This window comes from Lontra canadensis, unplaced genomic scaffold (assembly GCF_010015895.1).
Source record: "Lontra canadensis isolate GAN:19392208 unplaced genomic scaffold, GSC_riverotter_1.0 scaffold9, whole genome shotgun sequence".
NCBI classification, from domain to species: Eukaryota; Metazoa; Chordata; class Mammalia; order Carnivora; family Mustelidae; genus Lontra; species Lontra canadensis.
The window spans coordinates 32,817,411-32,831,345 of NW_022631003.1; the positions used below are offsets into that span (position 1 = coordinate 32,817,411).

At 38.4% G+C, this 13,935-nt stretch overlaps 2 protein-coding genes across 12 annotated transcripts in view; one reads left to right on the top strand and one right to left on the bottom strand.

The window, feature by feature from the left end:
• Positions 1-2,805, bottom strand: part of ETFRF1 (electron transfer flavoprotein regulatory factor 1) — a 6,736-nt gene extending 3,931 nt beyond the window's left edge. Inside the window, exon 1 of one of the 5 annotated variants that reach the window (XM_032855248.1) lies at positions 2,693-2,805. The gene's annotated coding sequence lies outside the window, so the exon portion shown is untranslated. Of the gene's footprint in view, positions 1-1,361; positions 1,580-2,625 lie in introns of those variants that run through there. The other 4 variants (XM_032855251.1, XM_032855249.1, XM_032855252.1 and 1 more) reach the window with 4 other exon arrangements.
• Positions 2,806-2,861: 56 nt separating this feature from the next.
• CASC1 (cancer susceptibility 1) overlaps positions 2,862-13,935 on the top strand; it is a 61,437-nt gene continuing 50,363 nt past the window's right edge. For 2 of the 7 annotated variants that reach the window (XR_004382368.1, XM_032855240.1), the window contains exons 1-2: positions 2,871-2,984; positions 6,415-6,432. Coding sequence is in view for 6 of the 7 variants with exons in the window: in XM_032855240.1 (XP_032711131.1) it covers positions 2,982-2,984; positions 6,415-6,432 (21 nt within the window). In the remaining variant the exon portion in view is untranslated. Of the gene's footprint in view, positions 2,985-6,414; positions 6,433-13,935 lie in introns of all 7 variants that reach the window. The other 5 variants (XM_032855238.1, XM_032855236.1, XM_032855241.1 and 2 more) reach the window with 5 other exon arrangements.

The window sequence follows — 13,935 nt, forward strand, 5'->3', positions numbered from 1 at the left end:
GGACTCGATCCCAGGACCCTGAGATCATGACCTGAGCCGAAGGCAGCGGCTTAACCCACTGAGCCACCCAGGCGCCCCAAGAATCACATGCTTTAAAAATGATTCTAAATCTATGCAGACATACTTTCAAATTGCAAATTATAGCCTGTTTAATCTTATGGCAAAGAACACAGCTTTAACTCAAAATTTATAATATGTAAAAGCTTAAATTGTCCTTTTAAGCTATTGCTTGTTTTTACAAACCATACATAATAAAGGATTTGCCCAGCAAAAAATGTAGCTGGTTTGACTAGGGTAAAATTGTCCTGATCTTTGATATGTTAATGTATAGAAATTAAGACAGTTTATTTTACGTTGACCTTCAGGCATTTAAGGTTTTTATTTATTTTTTTTTTATTTATTTATTTGACAGAGAGATAGAGAGAGAGAGGGAACACAAGCAGAGGGAGTGGGAGAGGGAGAAGCAGGCTTCCCACCGAACAGGGAGCCCAATGCAGGGCTCCATCCCAGGACCCTGGGATCATGACCTGAGCAGAAGGTAGATGCTTAATGACTATCCACCCGGACGCCCCCCACGCATTTAAGTTTATTAGCCCTTGGGAGAAAAAGGTCTCCTTGGACTCACCTGGTGAAGTTAAAAGTGCAGCAGGGAGGGCTGCCTGGGTGGCTCAGTGGGTTAAGCCTCTGCCTTTGGCTCAGGTCATGATCTTAGGGTCCTGGGACAGAGCCTCACATCGGGCTCTCTGCTCAGCGGGAGGCCTGCTCCCCCTGCCCCCGCCTGCCTCTTTGCCTACTTGTGATCTCTGTCAAATAAATAAAATCTTAAAAAAAAAAAAAAAAAGTGTAGCAGGGATCTGGGGCTTCTCCTTAATCCTACATGAAGTCATGGGGGTTACTGCTCTTTGTACAGAGCCAAGCTATTAGGGACTGAGAGGAGCCCTCTATCATTCTGAAAATGTGTGTGGTGGGCAAGGGGAAGGAGGTAAAATCCCCACTGACAGCTTTTTTTCCAAAGACTATGGGCTGAGGAGTTTAGACTTAACCAACTCCAGTCCTGGGTTAACTAAGAATTGTCATTTTACTGGTGACCAAAGCTGCTGTTACTCAAGTCTTCCTCATGAAGTTCAGATGGCAATAAAAGCTGAAGGAAAATGGGCAAAGAAAGGCAGTATAATGTTACGGTTTATTGGTTTCTGGTAGATTTTGACTTCAAACAGGGGATACACGTTTCCCCAAACCAGTTAAGCCTAAAAAGCTTCACATAAAAAACTCAACACCAGCTCCAAAGGATAGGTCATCAGAGAGGTAGGTGGCAAAAGACTTTTGCCCCCCGACTGGCATTTGGCTTGATGGAGGCATACCTAGGAGCCAGATTATAGAAGGGAGTTGAAAGGCGCTGGCTATGTCTATGTTCAGAATGCTTGGATACTATGCCCGTCGGAAGGCAAAGAGAGAACAGGAAATCATCCTTACGCCTAGGCAGCTTGCAAGAGAAGTACTAGAGGAGAGCCAAACTCACTGTGTATTTTTACAGCACAGTCTAGTGTGTTCTCACACATCCCTAGCACTTCTCCTTCCTAAGAGGGAGGTGTCATAGAGTGAGAACTTCAAGTCTTCTCCCCTAGAGGCCTACTGTTTTAAGGTAATTTGGGATTCCCATTAACACCACTGTATGCCCATCAATCCTAACTGAGCTGAGGTTTTACACCATAAACATTATTAGTGTGAAACACTAAATCAAAAAACTTCCATACCAGATGGGTTCAGAACTCTGTATGAAGTCGACATTAAGATTTTTTTTTTCTTGCTACCCAGGATTTGGGGATGGAATGTAATAACTGACAATCTGGATTTCTATCACAAGACTAGCTCTGTAATCCTTACTCACTACTATTTAATACATTTAGTCAGTACAGCTGGGAGAGAGCCGTATAAAATTAGAATTCAGAGATTAGAAATGGTGCCAATGATTTTGAAGTATTTGATGTTTTGTCAAGCTAAAACAGGAACATTAAATCACAGAACTGAGAATGTGGAAGGAGCTTAATTTCTTAATTGCTTAATTTCTTCTAGTTTTTCTGCTGGTTTAAATTGCCAGCGTTTCTTCACGTGGGGAGGAGACAAATTCTGAAGGTTGCGCTACCCGGCTGGCACAATTAGCCTGTGACCTTGGTCTTAATGAGTCTTACTGGGCCCCAGCGACCTTCAGCTGCAGGAAATCCTTTATCCAGGAATCATTTCAAGTAATTTCCAGTCCTTCTTTAGAGCGGCTCTTAGGAAAAACGGCACACACCTAACTTGCACAGAAAGTAAACCGAACCACGCGCAGAGAGAAGAATCCAGAGGTCATTAATTTCAAAATAACTAAACCTCTTGGAACCGCCCCTTCCTCTAAATTGCCCATTGAGCCCCGTCCCCAAGCGGGCCTACGCTGTGGTGGCCCAGGCGGCCCACCCTGGTATCAGTCACATCACCCAATCCCGTAACCGGCGTCTCCCTTCCCTCTGCACACCCCTCACACAAAGATTCGCCCCAACACGCTCCTAGGGAGGAAGACAGACTGTCAACGTCAGAAGACGTTCCGAAACCCTACGCCACACCCGGTGGTCCCTGCCCAGACCGTACTTCATCACCTCCAGACCCCCGGATCTGGAAGACAGAATAAAACGTCCCAGCGGCTGCACTCACGCACTTTTCGGCATTCCGCAGCCGTAAAGCCTTCCGACCGCTTCGACTCCGGGGTCTGTCAACAGCGACGCGGGGCGGGTGTTGGTGCTAGGCAGCCAGTCAGAGGAGGGGGCGGGGCGCCTCACGGAAGAACCCCAGCGCGACTGCGCGGACCCGAAAGCGAGGCTGTGCGCTCCTACGTTAGGCGCAAGTGGGCGGGGCTTGTCGTCCCGACAACCCGGGAGCGTTCGTCCACACACTCTGAGCTCCGATTTGGTGGACCACAGCAGCACTGAGGCTGTGCTGGCTGCAGAATGGTGAGCAGGGCAAGTGGGGGCCCCAGGTGAAGGAGCCAGCAGCGTTTCACTCGTGTAAAAATGATGTGTAGGAGCCTGACATATTTTAGAGGGGAGCGGGTGGGTTTAAGAAAAAACCCTTACCGCTGTGGGAAATCGGCCTTCTGATCCGTGGCCTTGCGGTCCGGGATCTCAGGGACAGAAGGGAGTCACAAACCACTTTCTGCAAATGGGGGATGGCCAGTGCGGTCAAATGGTGTCCTAATCGCGCACAGTTGATAGGTTTAAGAATTGGCCTCAACCTGGTAATTTCCAAGAACGATAGACCTTTCCATTAAATGGCTTTTTTCATTGGCAGCTTGGCGAAAATGTGTTTTTGTGCCTCCTCGGTAGTTAAATAAAAGCTGTTGTAATTTATTCTGCTTTGAAAAGTCATTTTATTTGGTCTTTTGTGGAAATATGAATTGTTTTATGAGTCAAATTACTCAGCTTGCCTTGAATTTTTTAAATATAATAAAGCTGCTTGTTTTGTTTTAATGCACTTTTCAGCCCTTTTGTCTTAATGCACTCTTCAGCCCTTTTGTCTTTTTCTGGAACACAGACCAACCTGCCCCATGAGATGATGTCTGTTTCCATTTTCTTTTATTTTTTTTAAAAGATTTTATTTATTTGACAGAGATCACAAGTAGGAGAGAGGCAGAGAGAGAGAGGGAGAAGCAGGCTCCTTGCTGAGCAGAGAGCCCAATGCGGGGCTTGATCCCAGGACCCTGGAATCATGACCTGAGCTGAAGGCAGAGGCTTAACCCATGAGCCACCCAGGCACCCCTCTGTTCCCATTTTCTTAAATGTGACTTCCCTCTTTTGTGGTTAAAACCAAAGGAAGTAGAAAATGTATTTAATTATTTAATTCATTAAGGGGAAATACAGAGTGCATTCTTTGTGTCTGACACTAGGCTAGAAGTCGAGGATCTAAGTGATTATTACACCCCCTCCTTGCTATGGGAGACAGGCTAAACTAATACGAATACAGATTTTTAACTGTAACAGTTGAAATGTCTACGGTGGAGTAAGATTAAGTTGGAAATGATAAAATTGGGGTGGGAAAGGGCACAGAAAGGGAAGAGCAAGGCTTTTCAAACTGTATTTTAAAGTATGACTATGAGTTTACCGGAATTGATGGAGAATGTTCATGTCAGGAAGAATAGAAAGTAAATGGACTTTAAGCCTAAAAACTGCTGATAAATTAAGGGAACAATAAGCCTCTATCTTCCATGAACATAAATTTCATGCTTCTAGCAATGTTTATCAAAATGTCCCTGAACATTTGCTTCTACTACATCTGGAATGCTTGTTAGGTTGCAAATTCTAGGAACAGCCTGGACACCAAACAAACCTACGGTATTAGTTTCCTAGGGCTGCTAAGTAACAAAGTAAACTAAGTGGCTTAAACGGTAGAAACTTAACTGTTTCGCCATTCTAGTGGCTGATAAATGGAAGATCAAGAGGGTGTTTCCAGGCCTCTACTCCCTTTGCAGGTGCTAGGGAGGGATCTGTTCAGACCTCTTTCCTAGCTTCTGGTAGTTCCTTGGCTTGTGGCAACATTCCCTCCTTCTTTATGTGGTGGTCTTTCTGTGTGCATGTCTGTGTCCAAATTTCTCCTTTTTATAAGGACACCAGTTGTATTGGAGTAGAGGTCAATTCTATTCCATTATTATATCATCTTAATTTAAGTAATTACATCAGTAACAACTCTAGTTTTAAATAAGGTAAAATTTGGAGGTACTAGGGGATGGGACGGGGATACAGTTCAATGCTTAATATCTACTGAATTGTGGTGGAGGGGGGAAGTGCCACAGGAATATGCAATTTTTTAATAAGCCCTCTGAACTTTGAGAACTACAGTTGACTCTTGAATAATACTGGTCCACTTTGAACTGTAGGAATCCACTTATAGGCAGGTTTTTTGGATAAATACAGTACAGTACTGTTAATGTATTCTTTTTCTTATTTTTCTTAGTATTTCTTTTCTCAAGTTTTTTTATTTCAAGAATACAGTATATAATACATATACAAAAATGTGCATTAACTGTTTATGTTATCAGTAAATCTAGTCAACAATAGGCTATTAATAGTTAAGTTTTCGGGGGGAATCAAAAGTTATATGTGGATTTTTGCCTGCATAGGAGTCAGGAACCCCCCCCCAACCCCCACATCGTACAAGGGTCAACTGTACTGTACTACATGATGCTCTTTTTATGTTTTGCAGGAGGGGTTAGGATAAATACTAATCCCAAACCTACTTCACATAAGAAGCACTAGTGAGATAATAATTTGCCTATCTTAAAATACGACTACGTGAGAACAGGAACAATACTGTTTACATATTCTGTTTTATAGTACTTTTTTCAAGATGGGAGTGTATTAACTATTAATTGATAGTAAATATGATAATAAAAATAGAACCCAACTCTAAAAATTATATGAGAGCGAAGTCTCTACTATTCCTCTTTATATCATCTCCATTGTCCCAGAGCATCCTGTGTGCAAATCGTTAATAAATATTTGCTGAATGAATTAATGAAATATATGTACTTTCAAGAAGATAAAATCTGCTTCATGTCATTTTCAACATTTATATTTAATACAGTTATAATCTTGTAGTTTGAACCAGTAATTTTTCCTGGGAAAGTCTTCAGAGGTGGAATGTGTATAATCTTACAGTCACATGATCTCCTACAGATTCCTTATCAGATATCTAATGGACACATGAGCCTAATCAAGAAATTACAAGTAGTGTTAACTGAAAAACACATGTAATGATAAAGCTAATGGTAAATACTTATTGCAATATTGTGCTTTCCAAATTAATTTCCAAAGAATAGATCTGCTTTAAGATTCATTGCTGAACAGAATCTTTTTATCATAGCTTTGCCTGCTTTAAATTAACTGATTCTTTTTTCTATAAAATCAGCAGTCTAATTTTACAGAACGATTATTTATTTATGAGCTCATTTCCACACTTTCAAACTTGACATCATTGCCTGTATTCAGTCAGTCACTTACTGTTCGTTGGAACCCTTTAGACCAGTATCTCCCTAACTGCTGCTCTGCGTAGCGGTAGGTCATTTCATTACACATGGATCACTGAATGACTGTCATAAGAAAGAGTGTAGGATTTAAAAAAATGTATAATTTTAAAAAGATGCTTCAGTGGGTGAACTATTTTTTTTTTCTCTAGACCTGCTTGTAGTTTTGTCTAAATTCTTTTTTAAAAGACTTTATTTTGAGATCATTTTAGATTTACATGAAAGTTGCAAAGATGATGCAGAGAGTTTTCTATGGTTTTTACCCGGATACTCTTACTTTTCACATTTTATATAATATTGGTGCTTTTGTTAAAAATATCTGAGTTTTTAAAATTTATCAATCCTCTTGTTTTTCCAACTTTCAGGGTCCCAAAGCAAAAAAGGTAGGTAGAAATTATTTTCTCAAAATAGATAGTTTTATAAGCACTGACATTGTATGAATAGAACTTTTAAATATTTTTCTAGTTAGTTTTATTATAGGTTATAATAGGATTTACTAAGCTTACTTTTTAGATATTAATGCTATTTAAATCATGGGTAATCCTCTACAATACAGGACATACTTCAAATTTGACATAAAACGATACTTCTGGTTTCACAGTCTTTAATTTTTACTTGTACCTGTACCTTGTACCTTAATTTTTACTTGTACCTTCAAGGTTTTTTATTAGTTGTTCTCTAGAAAACGTTAGATTAGGAACCCCTTTTCTTTATTCTAGACAAACACAAAAATTTAATTACAAAACCTTAAGAGTGGACCCTAAGGTAATATGTCTTTAAATGGATTGCCTCGTAATGCATACTTGATTTTCTTTTATACTGTGTAGAAATTTGAATTGAATAAAGGACGTCTAGAATGCCTTCTCTTTTTCGCTTAGTAGATTTATACCTTAAAGCAGAGATTATAATCTCTTGACTGGCAAGCCAGGTTTAGTCCCTAACAATATTTTGTTTGACCTGAAAAGTTTTTTCATTAGTTGCCAAATCATTTTCATACAAAAATGTGATTCCCATCTATTCTTAAAAAATGGGAAACCTATGAAAACATTGGGCCTATAGTCCTGTAAGGCAGCAGTTGGCTAGACTGAGTAGCAGCCCCTCCCTTTAGAAATGCATAAACTCTTTTTTCAAGTTTGCCATGGTCTTGACTATGACCAGACTCCCTACTTTATTTACCTTCCTGATCCCAATAGGGATTTGGGTTTGGAATGCTGGATTTAAGGCATATTTCATAAAGGTCACTTCTCTGTGAAATTTTCTACTATTCTTTCTTCCATAATAAGTTATGCTATGTTCTCATAGCAGCATTCATTTGTTCATACCTCAGTTATAACCCTTATATCATTTTAGTGTAATGATTTATAATTGTGAGCTGTCTGAGGTCAGGAACATGTCACATTAATTTTTATGTTCATAGCATTTAGCGCAGTGCCTGGCACATAGTAGAAATTCAATCAATTATTTGTCTAATGAATATGTGAAACCCATTTACCCTGCCAACATTTAAAAACATCTGGGCCCTTGACCATTTAAAGGAAATGCTTGTTTAAATGTGTATGCAATATTTATACAATTAAACATTTCTTTAAGAGATGCTTTTGAGTCCCTTCTGTGTTTGCTTCTCTCAGACATTTGCACCCACTACCAACCTGAAACTATTTGAAGGGCTGTGGATGTAACTGAATAAAATTTGTGAAGGCTCTGGACACATTCTCATGGAAGTATTGTGGAGGATTACAATTATTTGTATGTGGGTCTGTAATAGTTTATTGGTTTGTGTGGATTTTCATTTTTGGTTTTAGATAGTGAAATCTTAGATACATTGTTTTCAATGTGAAAACTCACTGTTCTAAATGACTTTGGTGCTTAATTATGTGTGCGTGGGTGCTAAATAAATATTCCTGGATTATTTTGTTCAGAGTGTTGTATCCCTGAGAGAATGGTGATAGGAAGCCTATGAAATTTGAGATCAAACATAAGGAATAAGTCACTCACTTTTAATTTATTCCATTCTTAAAGCTTATGGCTTGGGGATTGAGTCTGTAAGGGAATTTATAGTAGAATTAGAAAAGCATTGAAACATATATTTTATTCTTTCTGATTTGTCACATATTTTTTTAAAGGGAAAAGTAATAAATGCACATGGTACAAAATTAAAATAGCATAAAAAAGGAAAATTTCCTGTTACTCAAGACTGGGAGAACTACTGCATATCTTTTCATAAATTATTTAAGCATTAAAAAGTACACATACATCCCTTTCCTCCCCACAGATGGGAGCATTCTGCACCTTCCCTTTATCATTTTAATGATATTATATTTCATTAATTCTAGGATACTCAGCTTTTTATACTTTAACGTTACTAAAATTGAGATGTGTCTTATAGTCAATATCATCTTAAAATCATCGTCGTCCTGGATTGACATCCACTTCTTCCAGAGAGGATGTTTGCTTCTGTCAGTCACACAGGTTTACTCATATGTGATGCTACTGTAAAGTCTCTGCTTGAGAGTTTTTGGACCAGTCTAATGGTATCAGTCAAACTGCAAATCCACATGAGCTGGCTTGTGGATTAAATTTTCAAGACTTTTTTTCTTCTTTCTATTCCTTTTCAGGATTAAGATCTACAGGTTTTCTTGCTGTATTTTTCTGTGTTATGGGTTCACTTCTCATTAGTCATATATCCAGCTTTATGCAGGCATCTCCTTTAAGACTCCCATCTTGGGCATTCCCTTTCTTGGTAGTAATAATTTAAAGGTACTTCTTACATCTGATGGCATCATAGATTGAATAGAAGAAGTATGTCTTTGGATCTTTTTGTTTCAGCATGATGAGATCGTGTTACTTCTTTTTACAGCTGCATCATGTTTCATTGAAAGTATGTATTACGATTTTTTATGTTCGTCCTCTTTTCTGCAACCACAAACAAAGTAAGAATGAAGATCTTTGTATATAAATCCTTGCAGATTAAGGGACGAATACTTATTTCATTGATTTAGCAGTGTTTTAGATATTAAGAGAACAGTAGCAAGACACAGTCTTGATCTCCTGAAACTTACATTATTTCTTTATGAATACATATTTCTTTGTCTTACATTATTTCTTCATTTTTATATTTATTTATATTCATTTTATTTATACATATTTCTTTATCTTACATTATTTCTTCTGAAACTTACATTATTTCTTTACCACTTTATTGAGATATAATTGACATATAACATTGTATAAGTTTAAGGTATACAGTGTAACAATTTGACATACTTATATATTATGAAGTGATTACCAAACAAAATGTTAATTACACATCTATCATCTCACATAATTACCATTATATGTGTGTGCGTGTGTGTGTGTGTGTGTGTGTGGTAAAAACATTGAAGATGAACTAACTTAATAATTTTTAAGTATAAAATACAGTATTGTTAACTGTAGTCAGCATTCTGTACAGTAGATCTTCAGAACTTACTCATCTTGTAAGTGGAAGTTTATACTCTTTAACAAATATTTGCCCATTTCCCCCATGCCCTAGCCACTGACGATCACCAGTTTATTCTGTTTCTGTGAGTTTAGCTTTTTTATAGTTTTTGTCTCTGGTTTATTTCACTTAGCATAATGCCCTTAAGGTTCATCTGTGTTGTCACAAATAGCAAGATTTTCTTCTTTTTTATGGCTGAATAATATTCCATTTATATATATTTATCCATTCATCTATGGATGGACACTTCATTTGTTTCCATGTTTTAACAGTGCACATGGGGGTGCAAATATCTTTTCAGGATCGTGGTTTCATTTTATAAAGCTTATATTCTATTGGGGAGGTGAGGTGAGGTATATAATTTCAGATAGCTTTCAAAATACAGAGAACCAAGGAAGGGGTCAGTGAGAAATGTGAGGTTGGAAATGGTGGTGATGCTATGTCATATGGGGTGATTAAAGAAGTAAAGTTTGAGAAGAGACTTAGATGAAGATTTTCTAAAAACACAAAAGATTTTCTAAGGATGCCAGGACACAGATACTTTTGTGGAAATAAATTTCTAGATCATCTACTTCCATATTTCCCCTTTCCTGGGAAAAATCTGTCATGAAGTCCTCCCTTTTCACAATTACTCTCTTGCTTTCCAAAACCAAAGTGGATTTAAATCTTAGTGTTTCATTGCTGCAGGGCCTAGACTATGAAACTAAGGGACAATTCAAATACTATTGTTAGCAAAGCTCTCTCTAATCAAGGTACCAAGGGACTTTTGTCTTTTGCTCTTTGTAGTGAGATGTGGCATTACAGGTATTAAGATAGTCTGAATCTCTTACATATTGTAGTCTGGAGATGTGGAACTAGTAATAATTTTTAGTGACGGTACCTCTGAGATCATTGTGCAATGATGTTGCAAAAAACCCTCTCACAGTGTAATTTATTGATAAAACTTTGACTCCAAAAAAATACTAATTTTTTAATGAAGAAAGATTAAGGGTATCACCAAAAATGTAAATAAGCTTAATGTTTTCACTAAAGATGCCTGTGAAACTTTATATAGCTTATTAGTACTCATTGCAAAACCTAGGAAAATTGTACAAGACTACAGAAAAGGTACACTGTTAGATCTGTCACTGTTGGGACACCTTGGTGACTTAGTTAAGCATCTCCCTTCAGCTCAGGTCATGATCCTGGGGTCTTGGGATCCAGTTCCGCATTGGCTCCTTGTTTAGCAGGGAGCCTGCTTCTCCCTCCGTCTGCCATTCCCCCTGCTTGTGCTCTTGTGCATGTGCTCGCTCACTCTCTCTGTTGTCACAGAGAGAATAAATAAATTTTTTTTTAATTTCTATCACTGCATTTATAGCAGTATTCTTTTTCAGAAACCACTGTGCTTAATAGAATACATGGAATAGCAGAAGACATTAATTAGATTGTAGGAGAAAATTACCTTATATGTTGATGAATACGTAGATGATTCCAGTTGTTCCCAGCTAATAACTATCACTAGCCTTCCAGTAAAGAAAATGGGATTATTAATGAAATTTTGATATTTGAATTCCTTTAGTAATAACTCTGAAGAGATTTTACAGAACTTAGAATACTTTTCTTTGAATTGACTTTGTTTGAATAGATTAAGAATGGTGCCCAAGTACCTCCCAGCATAGAACTATAAAGAATGGGCAAAGGGGAAAGGGGCCTTATTGTTGATATCTGTACTCTAAATCCTATTTTAATTTTAGAATACTATACATGCTGTCCCCAAATTACAATGGTTCTACTTGTGATCTTTCAAGTTTATGATATGATACATATTCAGTAGAAACCATTCTTTGAATTTGGATTTTTTTTTTTTAAGATTTTATTTATCTATTTGACAGAGATAACAAGTAGGCAGAGAGGCAGGCAGAGAGAGAGGAGGAAGCAGGCTCCCTGCTGAGCAGAGAGGCCGATGTGGGGCTCCATCCCAGGACCCTGGGACCATGACCTGAGCTGAAAGCAGAGGCTTTAACCCACTGAGCCACCCAGGCACCCCTGAATTTGGAATTTTGGTCTTTTCTTGCACAGGTAATATGTGGTACAATACTCTCTCATGATACTGGGTGGCAGCAGTCAGCCACAGCTCCCAGCCAGCCCCCTCATCACAAGCTTAAGCCGCCAAAACACTTAGAACCCTTCTGCACCCATACAACCATTCTGTTTTTACTTTCAGACAGCATTCAGTGCATGACTTAAGATAGTCAATACTTTATTATAAAATAAGCTTTGTGTTAGATGACTTTATCCAATTGTAGGCCAACGTAAGTATTCTAAGCACTTTTAAGGTAGGGTAGGCTAAACTATGTTTGGCAAGCTAGGTGTATTAAATGCATTTTTGCCTTACCATAGTTTCAACTTAAAATCGGTTGACTGAGATGTAACCCCATTACAAGGAAGATCTGTATTCACAGACAAGCTTCGGTTGCCTAAAATTTGAGTCTTGATTTCTATGGAACGTTAAATGTTTACTCTAAATTGTAAATGGTGTTAAGATCAGAATATTAAAATTGCATCTTTTTAAAACAACGTGAGGAAATGGAATCAATTCATACCTGGCTCATTGTAAAATGTAAGGTAGCTCATCATGAGGATGTGTATTAACACATTTAAAATGAAGTCAGGGGCACCTGGGTGGCTCAGATGTTAAGCTTCTGTCTTCGGCTCAGGTCATGATCCCAGAGAACTGGGATTGAGCCCCACCTGGGGGCCCTTTTCAGAGGGAAGCCTGCTTCTCCCTTTGCCCCTCCCCCTGCTTGTATTCCCTCTCATTCTCTCTTTCTCTCTCTCTCTCTCTCAAATAAATAAATTAAATCTTAAAAAAAAACAAAAAACAAAAAACGAAAGACTGTCTGGCCATCTTAAGATTCCCTGACAGGAGAGGTTTTAATGGAGTAACAGAAATGAAATGAAAGCCGGATTAGAGTGGGCCATGCGGAAATTGGGAAAGTAGAAGCAGTAGGTAAGTCTTTTAGGAGGTCTGATATAAAGGGTAACAGAATTAGAGCAAAAGATGGAAAGGGATGTGAAATCTAGGGAGGGAGAAATTTATGAATAACTAGAGATATTGATTACAGGAGCCGGGTCTTATTAAATAGGCGATAAAGGTTAGGATCCAGTATAAAGGTGGCAGGTTCAGCCTTAAATAGCAGAAAGTACATACAGATCATACAGCATAAAGGGAGGGAAGGCAGACAAAGATATGTAGATAGGTTCAAAGACTTGGATGTGTAACTGACATTATTCTCAGAGTTTCCAATGGTATGAAAAATAAAGTCAACAGCTAAGAGTAGGAAAGAGGAGAGGATTTTGGAGGTTTGAAAAATGAAGAGCATGAAACACTGGTAGGAATACTGGATGGCACAAAGTCTATTTAAAATTTGTGCTCATGAATTTGAGTTCATGTGTATTTTTCTCTGGCAGGGTTCAGCTGCTCATATTGCTAGTGCAGAATAAATGGAGAGCTGAGTTGAACTAGAACTGGGAATTTGCCAGCTGAGCTTCTTAGAGGGACAGGAAAATGGGGAAGTGGCAATATATAAGTTAGTGATTATGGTGATAAGCTATGAAACCTAACCTGGGTAAAGAAGTGGAATAGTGAGTGGCTTAATGATCAATGAAGAAATGGTAGGGCTAATGGATTATAGATTCCAGTGGAGCATTCTGCACTAGGTAAGCCAAAAAGAGAAGATGGTCATCAGAAGTCTGTATATTCCAAGGATTAACCACTCTACTGGTTGCTAAATTGAGATAGTGCTCTTTTCTTTCTATACTTTCCCATAGGGAAAATGGAGAGGAAGTGGTTATCACCAAGATAGTTCTCAAATTTGTATTCCATAGCTCTGATCTCTTTGCTAAACCTCAGTTGTCCAGGTTCGGTGCCTACAATCATTGCCTGGATGCTCTTCTTGCACTTCACATTAATTAGATTTAAACTCCTTTCAGCGGTCTTTCATCCAAATTTACTTGTTCTGGACTACAGTTTTTCTTTTTGACTATTCCCTAACTCATTCTCCTTGCCTCCGATTTTAATCATCAGATTAAGTTAATTTATATAATATGTATTGTATCCATTCTCCTGTGTTTGTTACATTGTTATTTAGTTTTAGTAACTTCTCTCTCTCTTTTTTTTAAAGATTTTATTTATTTATTTGACAGAGAGATCATAAGTAGGCAGAGAGGCAGGCAGAGAGAGGAGGAAGCAGGCTCTCCGCTGAGCAGAGAGCCCAGTGGGGGCTCGATCCCAGGACCCTGGGATCATGACCTGAGCCGAAGTCAGAGGCTTTAACCCACTGAGCCATCCCGGCGCCCCTAGTAACTTCTCTTAATAATCACCCAAATAGTATCCTCTTCATAATCATTTTCTTCCTAATACAAAGTT